At 46.0% G+C, this 25608-nt stretch overlaps 1 protein-coding gene across 3 annotated transcripts in view; it reads left to right on the top strand.

Moving 5' to 3' along the window:
- The first annotated feature begins 3639 nt into the window (after positions 1-3639).
- USP53 (ubiquitin specific peptidase 53) overlaps positions 3640-25608 on the top strand; it is a 56347-nt gene continuing 34378 nt past the window's right edge. For all 3 annotated transcript variants that reach the window (XM_043973180.1, XM_043973179.1, XM_043973178.1), the window contains exons 1-2: positions 3640-3757; positions 15102-15817. In XM_043973180.1, coding sequence (XP_043829115.1) covers positions 15674-15817 — 144 coding nt within the window. In that variant the 5' untranslated portion in view covers positions 3640-3757; positions 15102-15673. The remainder of the gene's footprint in view (positions 3758-15101; positions 15818-25608) is intronic.

The following is a 25608-nucleotide window of genomic DNA, read 5'->3' as shown; positions in this document are numbered from 1 at the left end:
CTATTTCCAGGTGATGCCCTGGTTAGAGACACAGGTCTGGAACTAGATGTCAGAGCTTGTGGTACATGGATGCTGGGAGCCATCTGCCTAAAAGTGGTATGAATGAGGCTCCTAGTAGATTATGAACTTTTTGGGTCCAAGGGACAGGACTAATATTGCCCTACTGTCTGGCCTAGGGATCCCGCACAAGGTCCTTCCTCACTTAACATGATAAATACTTGGATGGATGTGTTAGCCACCTATAGATGGGTAACTTGGGCTTCTGGGCATGTCCAGTTCTAACATGGAGCCAGCCTTGGCAGGCCACCTTTGAGTGTGCCCAGTTGCCTAGCTTGGAGCCCTGCTGTGTCCCCTACCACATGGGTGGGGGTGGCCTTCTTTGGTTGGTGTCATCACCTGAGCCTGAGCCGATGATTCTTTTCATCTGTGCTCTTTTCTCTTTTCTCTGACTGCTGTTTAATGAACCCAGCACAGATGCCCACCCAGCATGGTTGACCAGTTGGCATGGATGCCCAGTGAGCATGGATGCCCACCTAGAATGGATACCCACCCAGCACGGGCCTGGGTGTGTGTGTGTGCATGTGTTTGGCTCTATTCTGGATGGTTTGTTCTCATGTTCTCTCAATAAAGGTGCTAGAGATGATCCTCGTGACATCTAGCAGTTAGTCATGGGGACATGGGGCCAGGATTGCAGGCAGGGTTGCACAGAGAATCACTCTGCCATGTTGGCCCTGAGAAGCCAAGTTCAAAATCAGGATCCACAATTATGGCTTTCGATGTCAAATCCAATGCATTCCCAGTTTTCAATGTGTTCATCTATCCCAGAGGGCAGCACTCTAAGCACTGGTGCACATTACAGAGAAGCAAATGTTCAGCCTTAACATTTGGAAAAACTGCCTATCAAAGGATGGGAGGCACTGCACCACTCCTGAAGGGCCTCCTCCCTGGAACTCTTGAAGCAACTCTTAGAGGTGGCTCTCTGCAAGTCATCATGACCTCTCTATGCCTCAGTCTCCACATCTGTAAAATGGAGGGGGGGGTAGGGGGTAGGTAATCAAACTGGTTAATCCCTAACCAATCAGAAGTTAAATGTTTAACAATGGTTCTATGGGAAAGTGTTCATGGAATATACCTTTTAAGATTAAGCTCCCTCAACTGTGAGAGTTGGAGTATGAGGAAAGATGATCCACAGAATCAACACTTTCAGACTGTGGAGCTGGACAGCAAGGAGGTAAAATCAGTCAAGCCATTCACGGCAAGGTCAAATATTGAAGCCGAAGCTTAATACTTTGGCCACATAATGAGAAGATGGGAATCACTAAAAAAAGCCTCTGATGTTGGAAAAGATCGAAGGCCAAAAGAGAAGGGGCCAGTGGAGGATGAGATGGATGGAGAGCGTCATGGAAACAATGGACATGAACTCGGACAGACTTTGGAGATAGTGGAGCATGGAAAGGCCTGATGTGCTGTGGTCTCAGGGTCTCTGATGGTTGGACAGGACTGAACGACAACAATCTCCAGAGTGAGGAGCCAGCTCCAGTCCTCCCAGATATACCTCCCAGGGTGGTTGTGAAGATCAAGTAGATAATATAATCAAAATGCTCCGCAAATAACAAAGTACTATTTCAGTGCAGGTGAGGATTAGGACTAGAATGGATTCTTTTTCCAGGTGTGGGTTGGACCGAGGGGCTGCTAAGGCCCTGTTCCAATTCTGAGATTCGATTTTCTTCACAGATTGAGGGCTGCAGAGCTGCTGGGGCACAAGGCCTTATTTTAGGGCTCTCACTACTAAGACGAGACCTTTGTGGGTATCTTGTATGTCTATATATTTATAAATGCACATATATTTAGGTATCCGTCCATGCACAGGATATACATGTGATGTGCTATCTAGTTACTATGCCAGCTTCCTGAGGGCAAGGACTTTTTCTCTGGAACCCCAGCACACAGAACACTGTCTAGTACAGAGTAAAGACTTAATAAATGTTGATTGATGGATGCCTTTGAGAGGAAGGTGACTTGCCCAGGGTTACACAGAGCAGGGAGCAGGGATCTGGAGCCTACAGAATCCACCTGATTTGTAGCCTGAACCACAGGACAATTCTGCTTGTGAATAATTCCAATGAATAAAATCAAAATGCAAAGTTGGAGGAGCTTGCCAGGGTGGACAGAAGCCTTCTATTAGGGACCATCTTCTTCTGCTGGTCATTTATAAGCAGTTCAGTAGCAATGCTGTATGGTCAGTTTCATGCTGGGCTTGGAAACTGGCTGCCCTGAGTTCTAATCAAAGCAGCCAAAGCGTGTGGATGTCACGTGCTTTGCGAGCCTTTAAAGGATTACACAAATGCTTCATTATTGTAGTTATTATTGTTGTCATTGTCGCCAAGCTTTTGGCTGGGTGACTGTCAGGGAGCTAGTATATGTGACTCGCTTTGCGAGCCTCAAAGTTGCTGTTTAGTGACTCTTATTGCTGATGTTACTGTAGCCCTGCCTCTGCACACAATGGTATCTCTCTGGGGCCTTCCTGCCCCTGCAGCCCGATCCTCCTCTTCTTCCTTCGATCTTCTGGCAGCAATGAAAAGGCACCAGCCCCCACAGGCAAGAGCCACACTGGGAAACCAGGGCCCGGCTCCCTGCCTGCAGTCCGGGAGCTGGTTGTTAAATGTTCAGGGTGCACATTTACTGCAAATTTGGCTAAGTGAGGCTGGAATGGCTGGGTTGCTGTCGGTCCTTCGGTCTTAGAGAGGACCCTGACATCGGGGTGATATTATGACTTGCACTAATTGGACTGAAGTGAGGAAGGGCAATGCCAGGTCCCCAGCCTCCCTCTCTCCTCCGGAGCCACCTGGGCCCAGTGGTGTGATAGACATCAGGACGCCTGGAGATGCCCCGCGTGTTTGAGGCAATGGGGTGAAGTGGCCCGCCCAGGGTCACACAGCCAGTGTGGGTCTGAGGTGACACTTGAACTCGGGTCCTCCCGACTCCAGGGCCAGGGCTGTCCACTGGCTACCGGGGCTGCCCTGTGGGTCTGCGCTAAGGAAGTGATGGAGGAGGAAACGTTCATCGTGCAGAATACAGTCGCGCGGGTGGAGCCGATTGTTAAACGTTCACCAGCACGTCCCTCGCCCCCCACACCCCCTCACCTTCCCTTCCTGGACAGACCGCGGCCAGGTCGGCAGAGACCTCGAGGCGGGGTCTGAACTGCCCGGCCCCGGGGCCCTGATTGAGGACCATAGCTCTGGGAGGCTCAAGCTAAGCGGCCAGAGACCCGAGGACGGCGCCACGTGACCCCGCGCGTGCGCGCACTCCCCCCTCCTCCCTCAGCCCGAGAGCGTGCTGAGTTCAGGCCCGCGCGCTCCCAGAGCCCGGAGGGGGCCCAGCCTCCGAGTGCGAACGAAGAGGACACACCCCCCCAACGCGCGACGCCGCCCGCCCCTCCTCCCTTCCTGACAGGTCCGCCACAGACTCGCGCCTCGCGAGATCTTTTACGCAGCTGCGCAGCCGCGGCCGGGTCGCCGCTGGCTGGGGGCGGGGCCCGTCGGGGGCGGGGCTCGGTGGCGGCGGGGGCGGGGCCCGGCGGCGGCGGGGGCGGGGCCCTGCATGCGGGGTTTGGGCTGTGCAGGTGTCCGCGCTCCCAGTCGGCGCTACCTCGAGCCCGGGGAGGAGGCTGCGGCGGCAGAGGCGGCGGCGGCGCGCATGCTCGGGGCGCAGCAGCAGCGGCGGGCAGTGCCCGGGGCGGGGCCCCGGCGGCGACGAGGTGAGTGCCCGGGGGGGGGGGGGGCCGCGTTGGGGGCGGAGGGAGGGGGCTCGAGCCGCGGGGGTCCAGGCTGGGAGTGCGAGTGTGCAGGGGGTGCGGGGCCTGGTGGCCGCGAGCATTACTTAGGCGCCGGCTGTGTGCGCCGGTGGGCCGGCCTCCGCCCCAGCGGGGAGACCCCCGCCCCTTCGGGCCAGGCCGGCGGGAGGGCGTCCGGCCGGGGTGAATCGGAGCCGAGGCGTAGGGCGCGCCTGGCGTGGGACGGCCGGGCAAAGGCCCGGAGGCGGGAGATGGGCGGGCCGGGGAGCGGGAGACGCTGGTCCCACCGACCCAGAAGGGGCCAAGGCGCCCGGCCAAGCAGGGCCACCGAGGCCGGACGGCGGGAGGCCGCGGGGTCCGCCGAATCCGCGGGGTGGGGGGCGGGACATCGTTGTGGCTGCCTCCGAGGGCCATCGTCCCCATCGCCTGGGCCGCTCGCTCGGGAGGCAGTGAATAGGACGGGCCCCGGGGCCAGGCACCTGCCTCCCCCCGGGACCCTCGGAGGTCCTAGGAGAAGGGGCTGCCCGGCCTGTGACCCGCTGACGGCCGGGATCGAGGGACCTCCGGGACCTGGCGGAGTAATGCAAGCCCAGCTCTAGCGCCTCCCCACCGGGAGCATCCGGCTTCGGGGCAGCCCCCTCCCGGGGGTCTTAGCCGCGCCCCCCGTGCAATAGCCATCCCTCGTGCGGTCGGCCGGAGAGAGCAGAGGCGGTCGTGCCCGACAATTACCCAGGGCCGCACTTGGCGAAGTGCTTGACCCGCGCTATCGCAGCCCTGGCAGATGATGAAACGGTCCCAGAGGGATGAGGTGCCCTGGCCCCATCTCCCAGCTACTGCTGCTCTCTAGAAGCCAGCTGTGTCGTGAAGTTTGAAGGGGGGAAAGCGGTTCAGCTAAAGCAACCTGGAGGCAGCTGTGCTGCGCCCCAGGGTTTGTTCTCTGCCGTCTTCCACACCCCCTAAAGGCAGGGGAGTACTTTTTCTCTGTTCTCCCCCAGGGCCAAGCTCTGGCCATTGGAAGTACACTGTGTTCAGTTGTATTTATTGTTTCTTTTTAAGACACCGAGTGGGATAGTGGACAGAACAAGACCTTTCCTACATTCGAGATTGTAGCGTGACCTTATTTTATTGTTGTTGTCTTTTTATTCGTGTCTGACTCGAGGTTTTCTTGGCAAAGATACTGGAATGGTTTGCCATTTCCTTCTCCAGCTCATTTCACAGATGAGGAAACTGAGGCAAACAGGGTCACTCAGCTAGTAAGTGTCTGAGGCCAGATTTGAACTCAAGAAGGAGTGTTTCTGACTCCAGGCTGGTCACTATGCATTTTGCCTCAGGTTCCTAAACTGGAAAATGGGGATAATAACACCTAACTTACAGGGTTGTTGTGAGGGTCAAATGAGATGACACCCAGTAAGCACTATAGAAATGATTATATTACTGTTATTATAAATGACTGCTGCTGCTGCTACCATCACCAATTAACCTTTGAGTGCCCCCAGCAGATGCTAATATATGTTGATAAGGAGAGTGACCCACACTGGAGATTCCTTATTCAGGTGAACTCGCTGGTCTGGTTCTCCCTTATTCAGATGTGTAGATTGCTTTCCAGGTTCCTGTGCTAGTTCATCTAAGTCTTCTCCTGCTTCTGAGTAAACAGAGCTTGCATTTATTTAGCTCATTAAGCTTTGCCAGGGACTTGGCATGTGTTATCTTATTTGATCCTCAAAACAATCCAGAGGGAGGTGCTCTTATTATCCCTTATTTTACAAATGTGGAAACCGAGGCTGAGAGCCATTACCCTCCGGATTTGGCCCGTTTCCTTTGTGTCCTTTCCCTGGTCTGTCATTCTTTTCTGTCTGCTTCATTGCTACCACACAAGGTGCTGGAATGGGGCTTTGGGCATAGGTGGGACCTTTCTTTTGGCCTTGTCTTCTTTGGGGGCACATACCCCACTGAAACAACAATAATGCAGCACTGTTGACTGTTTTGTCTTTTAAGGGTATAAAACTCAAATCAATTTTTAACCAAGTCTAGTAATCTTATTTTCCATCTTTTTCAAATGTTTTTTCTTCAGATGATAAGTGATTAGGCAGGTAAATGTTCATGCTTTTTTTTTTAATTCCCAGCTAATTAAATGAAAAAAATTGATACACTATTTACTGTCAATTACAAATTCATAATTAGACCATTTTAAATAAACACTCTGTGTGTGTGTGTGTGTGTGTGGAGGGGGGAGACTTGATTTCTTTCAGTTGGTTGTAGACAAAATACTTTTTTCAACCATTTTACAATAGAATATTGGTTATTCTGTTTGTTTGTTTGTCTTTTTTTTCGGGCAATGAGGGTTAAGTGACTTGCCCAGGGTCACACAGGTGGTAAGTATCAAGTGTCTGAGGCCGGATCTGAACGAAGGTCCTCCTGAATCCAGGGCTGGTGCTTTATCCACTTCTATCTGCCCTCGAATATTGGTTATTCTTGAAGTGACTTGCCCATGAGCCCTTTTTCCAGTCACATGACTCCTGCCCTTTGGGAGGTCATCATTGCTTCTTGCCTGGACTAATTCCCACTAGCCTTCTAATTGGTTTTCTCTGATTTTAGCCAGTCCTCTCTTGAATTCACCCTCTACCCAGTTACCAGAGCAGTCTTCCTAAAGTCCAGATCTGATCATGTCTCTTCTCTGTTGATGAATTTTTGGTGGCCACTTTACTTGGCATTCAAGGACCTTCCCGGTCTTGCTCCAGCGTCCCTTTGCAGCCTCTTTGTCGTTATGACCCTTGTGGGCTCCAGCCACACCAGTCACCATGCTGCTCCCTCTTCTATCTGCAGCCTGGCTGACCTGACACCTCGGCCCCCCCCCCCTCCCCGCCCCCGGAAAGCACTGTCTTCTCCTCTGGGCCTCTGATGAGGCTTATCTGCTGGCAAGGTTTAATTCTGGGCTGCTGTGCTGCTACCCCCTAAGACTTGTCTCCCTGTCCCCCCCCCCCCCACCAGCTTTGAGTCATCTCTACCTTTGAAGAGCTGCCTCTGTTTTCCTTATCTGAGTTGAGTACATGTTCTCTCTCTACCCAGTTACATTTATGCTTCTTGAGAACAGGGACTTTTCCCATTGGTCCCTGTGCCTTGCTCAGAGCTGCCCCGTGCCTACTCTGTTAGGAAGAGCTCCTTTGAGTGCATTGTTGTTCTTTAGTAAAAGAATTACCTTTAGGACTTTTCCTTCTCTGTTAGGGAAGGCTGTTTTCTAGTGATAAGCACTTCAAAAATGCTCTCCAAATCAATCTCTTTCATTTAAAGAAAGTCATCTGAGGTATTAGAATTGATAATAAAAGAGTTGGTATAATTGATAGCGGATCTTACAGGCAAATATGTGTTTTAGCCTTGTGTAGTATTCAGGAATAAAATCCCAAGGACCAGATGGTTTGGAAATTTTATAGCCAAAAAAAAAAAGGTGAAAGAAAAAATTTGAGCTGATTTATCTTATGGGGATGTAAACCGTCAGCTCCATTCATTTGTTGCGTATGTGGTCTTGCTGAAATGGTCTTTGAGCTGTTGTGGGCAAGAACTGACCTTTCTAAACAGCTAGTTATAATGTAAGGCAGCTTCTTACCCTCCATTTACAGAGGTGAAGTTACTGTAATACTGAACTGGTCTCACATACAAAAGGCAGTGTGAGATGTTTCCATGGCATGGATCTGACTCCAGATTAACAAAAGCATTGAGCATCTTAGAGCAGATCTGATATGAGGTAAGACCTGGCATTGTGTATTACTCTTCTATTGGTTGGGGCCTGTGCTCTGTCTGTCCAGGTTCTGCCTCCTCATTATTCTTGGAGTTGTATGTTGTCCGTAACAGGACTTTGAATATCAAGCTTGATCTGATTGTGGTGAGGCATGATTTCATAACTCGGTCATTATTGACTGATGTGGGTACGTGTGTGTCTATTCTTGGTTTGGATCTGGTATGTTGCTATTCTAGAAAATAGCGGTTTTTTTCAATCTTAATAGTATTTTATTTTTTCCAGTTACATGCAAAGATAGTTTTCAACATTTGTTTTTATAAGATTTTGAGTTCCATATTTTTGTCCCTCCTTCCCTTCCCTCCCCCCTCCCCAAGACAGAAGGGAATCTGATATAGGTTATATATGTACAAGCACATTAAACATATTTCTGGAAAATAGAATTTTCTTGTATTTTTACACAATTAATAGACACTAGAAGTAGAAAGTATTTTCTGGGCCATTGTGGGTATCCTTAGATTAATTTTGTTGTTGTTGTTGGGGCAGTGAGGGTTAAGTGACTTGCCCAAGGTCACACAGCTAGTAAGTGTCAAGTGTCTGAGGCTGGATTTGAACTCAGGTGTTCCTGAATCCAGGGCCAGTGCTTTATCCACTGTACCACCTAGTTGCCCCAGATTAATTTTTTTTTTTTTTAGTGAGGCAATTGGGGTTAAGTGACTTGCCCAGGGTCACACAGCTAGTAAGTGTTAAAGTGTCTGAGGCCAGATTTGAACTCAGGTACTCCTGACTCCAGGGCCGGTGCTCTATCCACTGCGCCACCTAGCGGCCCCAGATTAATTTTTAAAATTCTAAAATAATATGCTTTTGAAAAGCAGTCGACTGTTTAGCAAATTGTTTATTTTAGCATCAGATAATTTTTACAAGGCAGATCCTCTGTAAATGTAACTGCATCCAGTCAGATGCTCAGGAAACAGTGTTCATGTTCACTGTGGAAGCAAAATTCCTATAAACTGAGGATTTTAATTCATTGAACATGTCTTACATACATAATCTGGAGTACAGTGGGGAGATTAAAGCATGCCTGTCCACTTTAATCAGAAGACCTAGGTAGGTTTGGGGTGGAGCTAGAGCAGAGGGTGGTTTAGGAAGGAGCAGCTTTGTGTTTTACATGAAGATTGCTAAGGGTAAAAACTAAAAAAAAGCACACTAGTTAGTTGGCTTGGTGGAGAACACTTGGGTAAGGAACTGGCGGGAGAAACAGAAGAAGGATTGTTACTGAAATAGGCTACAGACCACCCAGGCAGAGGTGATCTGGGGAAACAACACAAGCCTGACTCAGAGTAGATGTGGTAGGAAAGGGGACTTTGGTTAGCTGAACATCTGCAGGACAGTCATTTCCTTTCTCTCTCCCTCTCCCCTCTGTCACATTGTTTCTTTCCCCCCTCAATTTTCTAATTTCTTAATTCGCCTTCCAGGAGGGAAAGTTCTATTCTGGGCCTCCTCCATAGTGACAGAGCTGGAGTTAGTTACTAGAAGCCATTTCAGGTAATAACAAAACATTAACAATCCCACGACATACTTCTTTAAGAACCCTGTACTGCTAAATCTCTGGATAACCTGAGGACGACAAGGGAAGATGAAGACAACAAAAAGCTGGGTTTTTTTAAAAGCTCCATTGGGGATAAAGAGAATAAAGTAGGGTATTAGACTGCTCACTCCCTGGATGCCTTTGAGATGCAAGGCGGAAGGGTCAAAAGAACTGGGGGAGTTGGGCGGAGAGAACACAAGGAGGTGAGAAGCACACCTGGTCAGATCGCATCAGGAGCGTTGGGTGCCATTTAAAAGGGCAGCATGCTTTAGGAAGGACGTTGGCAAGCTGGGGAAGAATCCGGAATTCATTCATACCACGTGTTGATGGGACTGGAGATATGTGAGCTGGCTGCAGGTATGGATAGCTAGAAGGTGTTGCTCCTGGTTTTGCGCTGTTAGAACCCTGCTGCCTTCTTGAGAGATTTGTTAGTTCTGTACCAGAGTTGGGTTTGGTTTTTTTTTGAGTGATCACCCAGATCATTTCAGGGTGCAGCAGGGAATTCCAGGTCTGAGTTGGCATAGGGTTTTGTGTACTCTGTTTAATCACTTATTAAATGGTTGATCATTGTTTATTCCTTTGCGCTATTTATAACCTTGGTTCTGCATGTAAAGATTTCAGAAATAAATACAATTCAGCAAAGTCCTTATCTGCAAGTGTTGGAGGTAGAAAGATGAAGACGGGATAGCTGCTTTTCCAGGGGAGTGGGGGGAAAGTGGGAGGGAGAGCACATGGATCTGAAATAAAGGAAAATTTAATTTAAACTATCTCTCTAGCCTCTGCTTGGGAGGAGACGATGCACCCACAGACAGGGAAGAAAAGCTGGGCTGGGGTGACGTGCATCGAGGGATTGGCATTCTCCTAGAAATTGAAGTCTGTGAAGCTTTGTTGAGCCTGGTGGTGAGCCCTTTGATAAAGTTGTTCTTCCTGAGCTGCCCCTTCCTGAAGTGAAGGGTTTTCTGAATTTGCATTTTCTTAAAGGGCCTCAGCTGTAGAGGAATGTGTGCTTACAAAGAAACTGAATCCTTACTTTCCCCAGTGAGACTAGTGAGCAGCTGGACTGAAACAGTTAACACTTCTTTGTTGTTTCTTTAAAGAGCCTAAGTGGCTTTTCAGAGTAAATCATTAACAAGGTTTTTATTGTTTTACATTTGAGGAACTGACATCCAGCCAGATTGGGGTTCCTGGTGGGAGGGGAGTAGATTCCTTTAAGTAGATACATATGAACTTGAACTGATTTAAGGTAGTAAAGGTTTTGTGCTAGTGATGCCCATATAACATAGGCTTCATTTCCCACATTACATTCTCTGCTTGCTTCAAGCAGATCTCAGCGTTTGGCTTTCCCCTAAGCTGAGTTTGTCCTGGCCCGCCTTTAAGAGGAGCCCTGTGGGAGACTGCCCTGCACCGACCTTCCCTGCCCCTGCTACCCCTGGGGTAGTGCTAAAGACTCCAGAAATTGTGGTAGCCTCAGGGTTCATATTGGCCATCCTTTCTGGCTTTGGGAAGAGACACATTCTTAAAGACTTGTCTAAAATATATATTGTTGCAAGTCAAAGCAGTGGCTAGAATGGGCCTGGTTGGGTTGCTGCCTTCCTCAGAGGACAGTGCCAGCCTCCAGGGTGTCAGTGAACTAGAGGGATGGAAGAGAAGCCTTCATTTTGGACAGAGAGGCTATCGTCTGGACTACCATGCATTTCCCTTACGCTTATTCTTGCATCTCATACTTGGAGCAAAAAGCATTCATCCTACGTCATCCTCATGTAATTTGTAAAGAGTTAAGTAGCCAAAGTTGCTTCATTTGACCTACATTAAGGACATTTTGCTGTTTCCACTAGTAAAATGCCAAGCAAATGTTATCATGGGGAAAACTTAAGATTTTCTCAAATTGACAAATTGGGGCCTGGCACGTGGGCCCCAGTTGTTTAAACGTGAAAGGAAAATTCGATCATGATGTTTTTGCTTATAGTTTTATATTCATCCTGTTTTAACATTGTTAAATGATTTCATTCTCTTGGTGATGGTGTGATTAAAAATAATTTCACTTATCATACTGTATACAGTGAGAATGGTGGTTGGTTTTGTTTGTCCTTCATTCTCAAAGAGGACCGTGACATCACCCCGATGTCATGACTTGCACTGAATTGGATTGAAGTGAGGGAGGGCTGTGCAAGGTCATCAACCTCACTCTCTTCTCTACAGCCGGTGGCGAGATGTACACCAGGCGGGCCCAGACGCAGGGGGAGACCTTGGCTTTTTTAAGTCAAGGTCTTTCCCAGATCTTGGTTGGCTAGATAAGAATTTTGACAAAGAATAGCCTCTTTTACCTGGTCATTCATGAATAAATGAATGAATGAATGAGGAAAGACCAGTGATGCTAGTCAGAAGACTTGGGTTCAAATCCTCCCTTGACACTACCTGTATGACCATGGGCAAATTCTTTAAATCTTTCTGGGCCTCAGTTTCCTCATTTGGACTAGGAGGATAGTTTTTGAGGTCTCTTCAGGCACTCGATCTCTGATCTGTCTCTACTTGTATGACCAGAGGGTCAAAGTGCTTTAATAATCAAGCTCCATTTATAACAAATGGCAACATATTGTTTATGGGGTTTTTTTCCTCTTGGGATTTTCTTGTATCGGATATTGCTTATACTAAAAGGGCGAGGTTTGGAAGCAGTTTGTTGTACTGAGATTTTCATTTAATGACATTTGAAAGGTTTTAACCTGTTCGTAGAATCAGGGATTAAAAGGTGGAAAGGACCCCAGAAGTCGTAGTACACTCCCTCATTTTACAGATGAGGGAACTGACGCCCAGCTAGGTTCAATGACGTACCTGATGCCTCAGAGCCAGTGCCGGAAAGGGTTTGGAACCTGGGCGCCTTGGACTCTACCCACCATTCTTTCATAGCTATCCGTTGGGCACATTTTTCTTATAACCAAAACAAGTTAGTTGTAGGGAGGTGATATTAATGAAAACAAACCTAACTGAAGTACCAAAAAGTTTACTGTTTTGAATTCAGCGAATTCAGCCATAAAGGATAAAGAAATGATCAAATAGTCGGATTTAGTCAGGCATTGTGTTCAACAGGCAGCTGTTATCTTTTGATTTGGTGCCTCAAACTTTTTGAACAGTCAGGAAAGAGTAAGCGTATTGGCCTGTAACAACTGGATTTAAATGGAGATTATGCAGTAGAAATGTGTAATGGACCCATAGGTTGGTTGCCAGTGTGGTTGCATGATTTCCTCTAGAAGCATTTAATTAGAAATGCTGTAGACAGGGAAAGTAGGAGGATGATGGGGGCTATCCAGGCTTGGGCTTTGGAAAGGAGTGAGTGGCAAAGGGTACAGGGCAGCCTGTAAAACTGAACTGGTTAAAGTAGAGTCAAGATTTTGAAGGAAGGAAAGTGAGGCCCCAAGCTAGGCTGGTATATAGATTATGAAGCAGGAAAGGGGCTGTTGTTGATTGGGGGATTATGATGAGGACAGAATAGGTTTAGGGGGTTGAACGACAAGGAGAGATGGAAGGATAGGAGGCTATGGTGAGGCAGAGCAGTTTTGGAGTTGGTTGCAGGTACAACACTAGTCCAGGAGGGTGAATAAAGAATGTGAATGCTCTTCTGTGTGAGTGGGGTAGAGGTCATGGGAGTTGAAGTTGTTACAAGCCCACTGGGAAGCTGTTGTTTGAGGGGACTTAAAGCCCCCAGATGTAAAGGTCCACATTTGGGCAGAGAAGATTGGGACTGCACTGTTCAACCCTTTGAGGAAGGAAAAAATGACGAAGGGCATAGATAGTAGGGAATAGCCACCAAGCTGTGGTTTGGGCAGCAGATCTGAATGAAGTCAACGTTAAAGAAGGGAAGTTGGAACATAACCACATTTTTCAGACCACAGTTTTAATGGAATCTGTTTTACGTCACTTATTTCCCACTCTATTTTCCCCCCATTCCTCCCCCTTCCAATATCACTTATAATAAATAATTTTTTTAAAGAGGGAAAAAATTAGGGCAGCTAGGTGGTGCAGTGGATAAAGCACCGGCCCTGGAGTCAGGGAGGACCTGAGTTCAAATTTGGCCTCAGACATTTGACACTTAGTAACTGTGTGACCCTGGGCAAGTCACTTAACCCCAATTGCCTCACAAAAAAAATAATAATAAAAGAGGGAAAAAATTTCAACAGGATTAACCATCGTTATCCCAAAAGTCTGCTGGTGTGTCACACACATGGTCCTCTACCTTTGTAGAGCATCTGGGGAGGTTCCTTCTCATATATCTTCCTTGGGCCAGGGTTGGCCATTATAATTTCTCAGCATTTGATTTTGATTACTTTTTATATTGTTTTTCTTGTTCTTCTTATTTCACTTTGCATCATTTCACATCAGGCATTCTTTCAGTGGTTCTCTGTAATTGTCTTATTTATTGTTTCTTGCAACACAGTAATATTTCACTGGATTTGTGTACCATAACTTGTTTAGTCATTCCTCAGTGGATGGGCATCTACTTTGTTTTCATCCTTTGCTACAACAGAAAAATGCTGCTACGGTATTTTGGCTTAGGCTGTGGACTTTAGTCATCCTCTTCACATAATTCCAGTTTGCTTTCCAGTGTGGTTAGACCAACTCACAGCTCCACCAACAATGCATTTGTGTGCCCATATTTCCACAGCTCCTCTAACATTGACCTTTCCGTTTTTGTCATCTTTGCCCATTTCCTGGATTCCATTGGGATTGTTTTGATTTATATACTTAGTGTAGCAATAGTGCCCTGGCTTAGAAGATTGCCTAGGTATAAGTCTCACATCTGCTTCATACTTGCAGTGTCACTCTTGGGAAATCATTTGACATTTCAGTATCCTAGGTAACTGTTGTTATTCAGTCATTTCCAAGTCTTCATGACCTGTTGGACTGTATGTCACCAATATTGCCATTGGGGTTTTCTTGGCAAAGATAGTGGAGTGGTTTGCCATTTCTTTTTCTACCGTATTAAGGCAGACACAGGTTAAATGACTTGCCTAGGGTCACATAGCTAGTAAGTGTCCGAGGTCAGATTTGAACTCAGGTCTCCCTGACTCCAGGTCCATCCCTCTATCCATTGAGCCATCTAACTGCTTCATTCTAGGTAACTAATTGTCTGAGACAAAATTGTAGAGAAAGTGCCACATGGCCTTGGTAAGGAGTGTTTCTTAACCAAACCAATGAATCATAAGCCCAATCTTGAACCCTATTTTTAATGTCACCTTGTTTAACTTTCTGAAAAACTAAATGTTATGCACAATGTGCAAGGACAGAGTAAAATAGATTGTGTGAAATATTACTCTGTGTGTTGCATTTATGTGGAATAGGAATGATAATACTGACAGACCCTACTACCTGGAAGCTTATCAAATTACCTTCTTAGACATTGTATTTTCCAATGAAACTATGATTTGAACACTGAACACTTGAAGTAGACGGTGAATGAGACTGTTACTAAAATCCTTTTCTGTTTTGAATGGGATGTCCTTTCGGGGATTTTTTTGTTTGTTTGTTTTTTTGTTTTGTTTTGTTTTGTTTGTGGGGCAGTGGGGGTTAAGTGACTTGCCCAGGGTCACACAACTAGTAAGTTTCAAGTGTCTGAGGCTGGATTTGAACTCAGGTCCTTCTGAATCCAGGGCTGGTGCTCTATCCACTACACCACCTAGCTGCCCCTGTTCATTTTTTTTTTTTTAATGAGGCAATTGGGGTTAAGTGACTTGCCCAGGGTCACCCAGCTAGTAAGTGTTAAGTGTCTGAGGTGGGATTTGAACTCAGGTCCTCCTGACTCCAGGGCCCGTGCTCTATCCACTGCGCCACCTAGCTGCCCCACCCCTGTACTTTCATTTTTACAAATCTTGAATTTCACTTTTAGGCTTTTTGGCTCTTTTTTCAGTTGTGCATATAGGCTTTGCTCTGTAAAATAGTAATTCCTTGAGGGTCAATGTTTACTTGGATATAAATTATTTTATTTTGCCCTCTTGCAGACTAACTGCCAATGATGTGAAACATGGCCTCGTTGAGGATGATTTCATCTGCGAAAGACAGACTCTTCTTTCCCAAAAGGAAAACACAAGCAAAATAGATGACCAAAGGAATGATGCTGACCCCGGTCTTTACATGTCGTCGTAGTGTGCATTTTGGGCCAGTTAAGATGAGCAGGTTGTGTTTTATGAACCTGTCCTGAGATATGCCTTGGAGCAGTTCTTTCCTAAATACTCTCCAGCTGGGTCCACTTGACTCTTGTCGTGCTTTTATCTTTTTAAGACATCACCCACAAGGCCCTGTCATCTGAGTAAGGCCCTGCTTTTTATGATGTAATCTTTTTAGAGCCTCTGCATTTCATGGGCTTTGTAAGAAGATTGATAAGCTGCCTTGATGTGGAAGTCACAGCTTCAAGAAAGACCTTAACTTGGAATCTCCAAAGAGAGAGGATATTGGGCTAGCCGATCAGACTGTTGTGATTTCAGGTGGACCATTCACGGAGTAGCCATTGCGTCTTTGGAGGTAGTGTCGAGAAAAGACTGCTCATCTTCGACACATACAAATTAATCGGAACATGGCATGGGTGAAGTTCTTACGGAAACCTGGGGGCAACCTGGGAAAAGTTTATCAGCCTGGAAGTATGTTATCGCTAGCCCCTACCAAGGGCTTATTAAATGAACCAGGACAAAACAGTTGCTTTCTAAACAGTGCCGTACAGGTAAGTCCTTTTCTTCCGAATTCTTTCTGAGCTGTATGTGATTCTTTAAAGCTCGTCAAGTGGTTTGTGTACAGGGCGTCCCAAAGTCAGACTGTAGTTTTAAGCTTTCATAGCTCCTGGTAATAAGCCATCAGCTTCCAGATAATCGAGCTTTATTTATCTATTTTTATTTTTGGCTATAGAAATTCTCAGAGTTGAGAAATTCCCAAAGCCATCAGTAATAAGCTATGTAAGCTTAAATCTGCATGAAGACTTTTGGGACATCCTGTATGTGTGTCATTGAAATACCTCGCAAGATAACCCACGGTCATTGTTTCTAACCTTAAGTTAAGGCCAAAGGTTTTATTGATTGGGATGGGCATGCCTGTGTGTTTTCTCTTCAGTACTTCTACCATCTGTGCTCTGATTAATGTCATTATTCCCTCTGCTAACCCAGTCTGCAGCTCCTCCATAACCTTGAAAGTGGACTTTGGGAATTTCTATAGCCAGAAAATCAATTCTCTGGAAGCTACTCTATTGGTGAGCCTTTCCAAATTCAGTGTAGTCCATCACAAGGCTTTCCAGTCAGAAAGGACCAACTGAGTGTGTTGTGAGCCTCGACAGGTGGACATTGAGGGCCGCCCCTATACTAAGGGAGGCACCAGAGGAATGAAGGAGTGAATGTGCAATTATTAAGCATTTACAAGGCTTGAGACACTTACCATCTGTGTGACCCTGGGCAAGTCACTTCACTCTTGTTTGCCTCAGTTTCCTCCTCTGTCAAATGAGCTGGAGAAAGAAATAGCAAACCAGTTCAGTATCTTTGCCAAGAAACCCCATGTGGGGTCACAGAGTCAGACAACACAAAAATGACTGAACAATGAAGCTCTTGGGATAAAAATTGAAGAGTTTAGGTGGTCCCTGCTATCAGGTAGCTCACATTCTATTGGGGGAAACATGGAAGGTTTCAGCCCCAGTTGAGATGGAAAAGACCCAGGGTCCTTTGGGGATGGTGGCAAAGCTGATGGTCCTGTCTCTTCTTTTGTGTCATTTCCACTGATAAAATCTGAGCCATTTCTAATGTTGAGCCATTGTCAGTGCTGGGTCTGGTGGCAAGAATCTTCTTTTCTGGCTCTCCACACAGGCCCTGCAGGAGCAATGGCCAGGGTGCATACCCCCAGGGGCTGTGTTCCAGGATGATGGCTCAGGGCCCTGGGCTTGGAAGCCTGGCTCTTGGGGTCAGGTCCTAGACTGTCTCCATCAGGGTCTGAGGGGAGTTGATTTTCAGGCTGCTGGTTTGCTGGTCTCTTTGGGAAAGTAATAGATGGTGAATGAAAAGAAATCAGAGAATTCAAAACCCAGCCTGGTGGATTTCCTTTTGGGGGGCACTAGGGGGCTTCCTCACCCTAGAAAATGGATATGCCTGCAGCTCACTATGGGCCAGCCATCCACCAGGGCAGCCCCCACTTTTAACCATTAGGGAGTTCTTCCTCAGAACCCAGTTTGGGGAAGAAGGGAGCCAAACCAGCTAGCCTCCGTTCCCCTCCTGGCTGACTTTGCAGATTTCAGCACTGTGCCTCAGTCTCCCTCAGGACCTCAGGCCTCTTTGCCCAGGAGAATCCATCCACCCCTGCAGCCTTCCCACAGTAGAACAGCCTTCCACCATGTCGGTCTGCCAGTCCCCTTGCCTCCTGACCCAAAGACTCCCTTTTGAGGGAAAGGCTGACTAACCCTCATCCCCACACCTCTGTTCCAAGCACCTCACCCAACTTACCCTTTCCCACATCCATTTACCTCCTTTTTGTCCTTCAGGTCCTTGGCGTCCCCCATTGGCATGTAAGTCCCTTGAAGGCAAGGTCTTTTTGCTCATATAGATATCTCCACTTATCACAGTAAACACAGTGAATAGTGGTCGATTGCCTTGATCAGAATTAATTGTGTGGGGTGAGAGCAAAGGTCAAAAATAGCCTCAAATTAGGGAAGAAAAAAAAAGGACCAAAGATGGCACCTCTGCTTGTAACAGCTTTTCAGCCTGACCTACCCAGGCTGTCAGTGCTGAAAGGCGAAAAATATAGAAAGACACAAATATTGACCTTGATGTTCACCATTTACCGTAGAAGTGAGAAAAAGTATTTGGGACAAGATAACCCAGAAACGGCTTTTGTCATCAAACATTTACTCTCTTTGCCAAGCAGAGAGATAGCAGTCGAGGACAGCAATGGTTAGGAACATAAATACATTTGTGAAATACTCTGGGGGGAATGGCAAAAAGTAACTAGCAGGATCGCCTCATAAAAGTGAACAGAAACAAGTCTGCGGAGGGTTTGGTGTGAGAGGGCAGGGAGCCATGCCATCCCACAAGCATTCATAGACCGAAGTGGAACAGAGCTGTCAGTGTGTCTGTAGTCGCTTTTGACAGTCAGTGACTCTGGAACCCCTCATTTGGTACCCCGTCTATGGCCTCAGCCGCCAGTGGGCCACCATGAAATTGACAGGGCTGGAGGAGAGGTCAGGAAGGGTGGGCAGCCGGACCAGACCAAGGGCATGCATGCGAAGGGAAGGTGGGCTGGGTGGTCCTGTAGTGAAAGCAGTGAGGGAGGAATTACTGGGTAAACTCTCTCCAGAGAGAAAGACTTAAAAGAGTAGGAAAAAGTCACGAATCAGAGTGCTAGCCATTTTGCCACTATGTGTGTATATACATACACTCTCTTCCAAAAGTGGTTTCATGGAGTATGCCTTGTGCAGGGTCTAAAAGGGAGAAGGATTCCTTAGAGATGGTCAGGTTTCCATATGCATTTGTTTGCAAGTGATATTGTGTTGATAGCAACAGGATCTGGAACATGACAGGGCTCCCTCCATGACAGCCAAAATCACTTGAAAGATAAACCCAACATTCTATATAAGAAAAACCAGTGTATGGAAAATGCCTTTGTCCAGACTGATAGGCCATAGGATGCTTAATCCATTCTGGGACAGACACTGCAGAAAGACCCTGAATTAAGAAAAGAGGAGGGGGCGGTCATGTTCGCATCTGGGAAAATGGGCTGAGCTTCCGTCCTCCCAGTCCAATCCCTGACACACTAATCCCTGTTTTTAAGACAGCTGTGCCCAAGACAGCCCTGCAGGGCTCTGAGTCATAGAACATCCCAGCTTCCAAAGAACCAGAGTTTGGGGTGGTCCAAAGGACAGGCTGAGGAGGCTGCTGCATGTTGGCAGCCATGACCTATCCACGAGAACCATAGCATAATGGAAGGTTTTCAGGAGCAGCTCAGACCCCAAACTTCACCAGCCTATGGCCTCGGACCTGGCCCTGCTGGGCCTCAGACCAGGCCGAACGACCATCGTGGGCCGTTCTCGAATCCTGTGGAGCTTCTCGGCAGGCTTCCAGTGCCCTGGCAGCCCCTTTAAGAGATGAGGAGACCCCAGGACGTGCTTGTGTCGTGTTGTTTCTGCCACTTTTCTGCATTTCTGGTTTATCCTCTTACCCTGTTTTCAAGGCAGACGTCTCCTATGGGGGCACAGTCTGGTAAAGCACATAGTGCAGGAATCTCCCATAACTGCTCAGCTTTCCTCATTTCCTAGTATCGATTCCTTTGCTTTGGTTTTGAATATCTCTGCTAGGACTTTATAGAACATTATGGGATTTGGGGCTAGAAGAAACCTTAGGTAACATCTAGTTCAGTCCCCTCCTTATACGGAGGAAGAAACTGATGATCTGAGTGAGATACGGTGACTTGTCTGAGATCATACAGAATTTCAACCCAGATCTCCCAGAAACATCAAACTTGAGCATTAGAAGGCTCTCAGTGACCGTTGAGTGGAAGTCCTATCTGAAAGGAATCCCCTTCGTAACACATGGAAAGATGATAGGTGAAGAAAAAAGGGGTGGGAGTGAGGAGGAACACTGTAACATTCTACATTGAGAAAACAGACTCAGGCGAGAAAACCTCAGAACCAGAGGTGGAGGGTATTTCTGTGGTCATTCAACTGCCGTCTGAAGACAACACAAAGGAGAAGGAACCCATTCCAAGACTTTGGGTTAAAGCTGTTTGCTAGGGAATCTAAAAAAACAACCAGTTGTGTTGATGTGTTTTGTTTTTATATTATAAACATTCCCAGATTGCCCCATTCCATGGGAGGCATCTTGTAACTAAGTATTACAGTTAAATAAAACTAATGCGATGATGACCTCACCTAAAAGTGCTGGTAACGTTCCACAGCTATTAGCACCTAAACATTTGAAAAATTAACAAATCTATTTTCTCTCCCTCCCACTTCTACTCTGTCGGGGAAAAAAAGAGCAAAGAAAAACAATTTCTCATAATTAATATGCCCAGTCAAGCAGCATGCTCTTTGTGCACATGTTGTGCCTGTGTATGTCATTCTGCACCTAAATGCATCTTGACCTATCGATCGGAAAGTAGGTAGTATGTTTGATCATCCATCCTCTGAAGTCACAAATGGTCCTGGGGCAGGGGGCAGCTAGGTGACGTAGTGGATAAAGCACCGGCCCTGGATTCAGGGGGACCTGAGTTCAAATATGGCCTCAGACACTTGACACTTACTAGCTGTGTGACCCTGGGCAAGTCACTTAACCCTCATTGCCCCACAAAAAAAACCAAACCAAAAACCCCAAAACCCCCAAAACCCCCAAATGGTCCTGGGCGCTAATCAGCCCCACTTCTTAGGGCTTTCTACATTGGTTAGCTTTACAGTACTGAGGGTATACATTGTTTCCTTGGTTCTGCACATTTAATTCTTCATCAGTTTATCAAAATCTTCAAAAAAATTTTTTTAATAATACTGACAAAGTATAAATTGTTTTTCTGTTTATATATATATATTTCTTATAACATGGTAGTTCTCCATCATATTCATTTACCATAACTATTGAGCCATTCTCAAATTATGAGCATACCTTTAGTTTCCAGGGTTTGGGTTGTGGGGTTTTGTTTTTGTTTCTGGGTTTTGGTTTTTTTTTGCCATTATAAAAAGAATTATCTAAGTATTTTTACACATAAAAAAACTTTTCCCGTTTCTTTGATCATTTTGGGGTCTGAGCCTAGCGTTGACATAACTAGGTTAAAGGGCATACACTGAATTGTTGAGTCACTTTTTGTATATGATTGCAAATTGTTTTCCACAAAGATTGTACCTATTCATGCATCCAGTAGCTGCTTCATTCTCCTGTTTGCTACAGCTTCTCTGATATTTGTTTTCCTTTTTGCATCTTTGTCCCTGTGATAAGAGGGAGATTTCTGCATTTCTTTAATTTTTATTTCTCTAATTATTTGTACTGTGGAGCAACACTTTCATATGGCTATGAAGTGCTGCCTATTCTTATTCTTGCACCATTTATCAGCGGGGGAGTAGTCTTATTAGACATTTGAATGAGTTCCTTATATATCTTGGAAATGAGACCTTTATCAAAGAAACTTGCTGCAGTCCACTGAAACCCCTAGGCATTTTTCAAACTGTTGTCTAGCCATATCTTACCTGTCAAATTAATTGTTGGCGCCTAAAAGTAGGACTTTTAACCCGATGCTCCACTTGGCAAGAGCTTTTTTGACAGCCCTCTTAGTGTTAGCTATCCCTCCCTTGCATCATCTGCAGATTGGCTGAGCATGGCCTCTAGGCTCTCCTCCAAGTCATTGATAAAATGTTAAATAGCAGAGATCCCTAGAGACACTACTGGAGCAGGCCTGCTCCATTGATTCTGGAGTCCTTAACTCTTTGAGTCAATTAACTCTCCCTTTTGCAGTCTGCAGATTTGCTGAGCCAAGTCATTGATAGAATGTTAAGCAGCACTCTGCTAAGCATGATCACTAATTTGAGTCCGGTCATTCCAGCAGTTCCAGATCTATCTCAATATATTTTCATCTAGCCCATTCTAAGGTCTAATCTCTCCAGTCTTTTCCATAAGAATAGGAGTAGATCTGAATGCTTCCCTAAAACCTAGGGAAGGTACACCCACAGCATTTCTGATTCTGAAGTTGAGCCTTGAGAAGGCAGCCTTGTGAGAGGTGGAGATGGGGAAGAATCAGCCGCACACATTCCTGGCTTGGAATGTATAAGGGCGTGGAGATGGGGAGGAATGATGGGTTTGGCTAATAGCTAACAGCCCCCCCCTTGGCTGATAGGAAGGAAAAGGGTCTGGGAGTTGGAGTCACAATGTTGATGGGGCAGTTAAGTCCCTGACTGAGGACTTTACATTTTATTTTAGGAATAACAGATAACCATTGAAGACTTTTGGACTGTAAAAAAAAATGAATAACTTAATCCTAATCCAGAAAAAATCATATAACTGTACTTATATGAAAAATTATAACTTTAGAAAAATCATAATTGGGCCATAAACCCTGCCTCGGTCACCATTCAGATGTAAAATCTTTTAACTTACTGGGGTTTAATCTGGGGACTTTTGACTGGCTGGCTATCTGACTGCTATTAATTTCCTAAGCCAATCTGTTAGGGCCTTTTAAAAATTTCTCTACTCTGCTCTGCTTCCAAATTGATAAGAAAACTGAGAAGCCTCTTAATTAAATAATCAAAGCAGAATTTATTTATAAAAATCAATGTAAATGATAAGGGTTAAGAAATGCAAATTATACAACCTGTCTGCTTTTAATATAATAAGGGCCCCAGTTGTCACCTCTTGCCTTAGGGTATGCTCTAGCTTTCTCTAACTTTCACCCATTTTTTCCTTCACTCTAGCTCCCTTGCGCTTTGCTCTTAGCTTTTTTTCCTTCTGTCAGCCCCTCTCTTTACATAGCCTCAGTCTCCTTGGTGTCCTTGTAGCAGCCCCCCATCTGTCTTCTCCAACCTCTCTTTCTCCAACTTTGCTTTTTCCCTCTTTTTCTGTACTGTCTCCCAGTATATATCTTCCTTCTCTCCTCTCAAACCTCGGGCTCCCTGTGCCCCTGCACACACCAAATTAATCTGCCAGTTGAGCTAGTGCTGTGGCTGGGAAGGGGCTAAAGTGTCCCGTGCATACCACACCCAGGGGTCCAGGGGCCTGTGCCCCCTGCTGTGCGCCTGGGACCTCTGAACAGCTACACCAGAGCCCGGCCTGAACGGGCCCTGGATCTCTGGGATAAATCCTCTCAGGGTGCAGGGAGCTGGGGCTTTTTCCCCTAGCCATCTGACCGGGCGTCCCATAAAGCCCACGGGGCTTTTTGGCTCAGCTGAAGCAGAGGGGGAGGGGTACCACCAGCCCCTCTTACACAGAAAAAACCCCTGAGGGCCTAAAGCTTTTTAATCTCAGCCCAAAGACAGGGTCCCCAAATTGAAATAAATTCCCACGGAGAAGTAACATGGTTAATCAGACCTTTGTCTTCTGGAAGATTCCTTTGGCCACTGTGAGGAGCGTGGATTGGAGGGGACTAGTGAAAACCAGAGGCCGGCATGGTTATTAACTGAAGGAACACGGGTGATGAGGACAATGGTGGGACTCATGAGAAAGAGTTTGAGTGTTTGAGGCCAGATTTGAACTCAGGTACTCCTGAATCCAGGGCCAGTGCTTCATCCACTGCACCACCTAGCTGCCGTCCCGCCCCCCCCCCCCCCCCCCCCGGCCTTTTTTTTTTCTTTACTAATGATTTCTGAACCTTGTTTTCTGTTTATGTTCTGGGGCAACATTCAGAAAGGCTTTAGCCTCACTGGCAGGTTGGGTAGGAACGATCACAAACCCAGCTTCCTTGTCTCCCAGGTAAGAATGCTGGGGACCCCATGTAGCTCTTCAGAAATTGTTGTAGATCATACTGTTGGCACATTTCATTTTTCAGGGGTTTCATTGCAGCCACAATTTTTAGAGCTGGTACCTTCCCCTTGGATATCCTGTGTGCATCTTGTGAGCAGAATATATTGGTACCTTTGAAATTATTTTATGCTTTTCAAAAGATTGGATTTATTAAATGTGTTTAATTTATTAAATCAGTTCACTTTTTTCTGACTCTTCATGACCTTATTTGGGATTTTCTTGGCAAAGATTCTGTAGTGGTTTGCTATTTCCTTCTCCGGCTTATTTGACAGATGAGGAAACTGAGGCAAACAGGGTTAAGTGACTTGTCTAGGTTCACACAGCTAGTAGGTGTCTGAGGCTGGATTTGAACTCAGGAAGAGGAGGCATCCCGACTCCAGGCCTTGGCACTCCCATCTATCCACTGTGCCACCTGACTGGCCTGTTAAATGAGTAAGATTGTATTTCAAAAGGCCTAGTGACCTACTCACAGCTTACAGTTACTCAGGGTAAGTTATTGGTCTTTGGTTTGCTCATCTGTAAAATGGAGAGGGAAGTATGAATCTATCTGGGAGGTCTTGATGTCTGTGTAGCTGTTATTTTCAGATGCTTTATGCACATTCAGTCCTATAGAAGTAATCCTAATGGAGGGTAATGATAATGAAAAAGCAGATTAATTCTTTTGTAGTCTTCAAAGAAAATGCAGTTTGCTGGATAAATTCTTTAACCAACATTACAAGCAAAATCATCAGTTGCAATACAAAGTAATCCAGAGAAGCTTTTTATGCATAGAGAACTTGGAGGTATTCACTTAATTTTGAGTTGGAACTGTAAGATTAAATGGTTCATCTTGACGGTGCAGTGGTTGGAGTACTGAGTTCAAATCTGGCTTCACTTATTGGTGTCTCTGACCAAGTCATTTAACTCTGTATGCCTCTGTTTTTCTCCTCTGTGAAATGAGCTGGAGAAGGAAATGGCAAACCACTCCAGTATTTTTGCCAGGAAAACCCCCAGTGGGGTCACAAAGAGTAGGAAATACAAAACATCAGTTTGATCATGTCAGTTAAAAGCCCACAGCATTATTAAGGAGAATTTGAGGCTTTAAAATATATATATACACACACATATATTTTAAAAGCAGTATGCTACTTTTTTTTTTTTTTTTGCTGGGCAATGGGGGTTAAGTGACTTGCCCAGGGTCACATGGCTAGTAAGTGTCAAGTGTCTGAGGCCGGATTTGAACTCAGGTCCTGAATCCAGGGCTGGCGCTTTATCCACTGTGCCACCTAGCTGCCCCAGTATGCTACTTTTTTTTTTTTTTAGTGAGGCAATTGGGGTTAAGTGACTTGCCCAGGGTCTCACAGCTAGCAAGTACCAAGTGTCTGAGGCCGGATTTGAACTCAGGTACTCCTGAATCCAGGGCCGGTGCTTTATCCACTGCGCCACCTAGCTGCCCCTTAGTATGCTACTTATTAAGATTCCTTTGCTCAGGTTTTAGAAAGACCTTAATGAGCGCCTATATGATTTTTTTTCCCCTTGACAAAAACCAGAGAGGTAGCTCGAGCTCTGATTATTTTTTGCTTGCTGCAGTTCATCTTCCCTGGCATTCCTCCTGGTAGTCTGGCATTTACCCATTTCTCATTCAGCACAATAGTCAGTCTCGGTACTGGAAGTGTGGGGTTTTGGACTTGATGGGGACTTTGCTTCACTGCTTGGCCACAGCACCGCCTCCTTTACCATTCAGAATCTGTCTAGTGTAGTGTTGATTAAAATTCTATTTCCTTCCAAAAATTCAAATAATTTGTCCCTTTGTGATCTTTCCCCTCGTCTTTGCCAAGTGCCCTTTCTTCATATCAGACATCTTGACTGAGTCGCCCTCTTTTCCTTGTACTTATTGTCTTAGTTTTTAATGACTATAGTACTCTAATCTCTACTCATAAGATACTCCACACAGTCAACAATTGAATTCTTACCAATGCTTTTCAGTAATCCATGCCTGGTTTTACACTAATCTGGGAAAACGTAAGGAATGATTTCAGTAAACTGAGTTGCTTAATATTCCTCATGTGAGTGA

The sequence above is a fragment of the Dromiciops gliroides genome, chromosome 6 (genome assembly GCF_019393635.1).
Source record: "Dromiciops gliroides isolate mDroGli1 chromosome 6, mDroGli1.pri, whole genome shotgun sequence".
Lineage (NCBI taxonomy): Eukaryota > Metazoa > Chordata > Mammalia > Microbiotheria > Microbiotheriidae > Dromiciops > Dromiciops gliroides.
The sequence above is the reverse complement of the archived record's forward strand: the minus strand, read 5'-3'. Positions and strand labels throughout refer to the sequence as shown.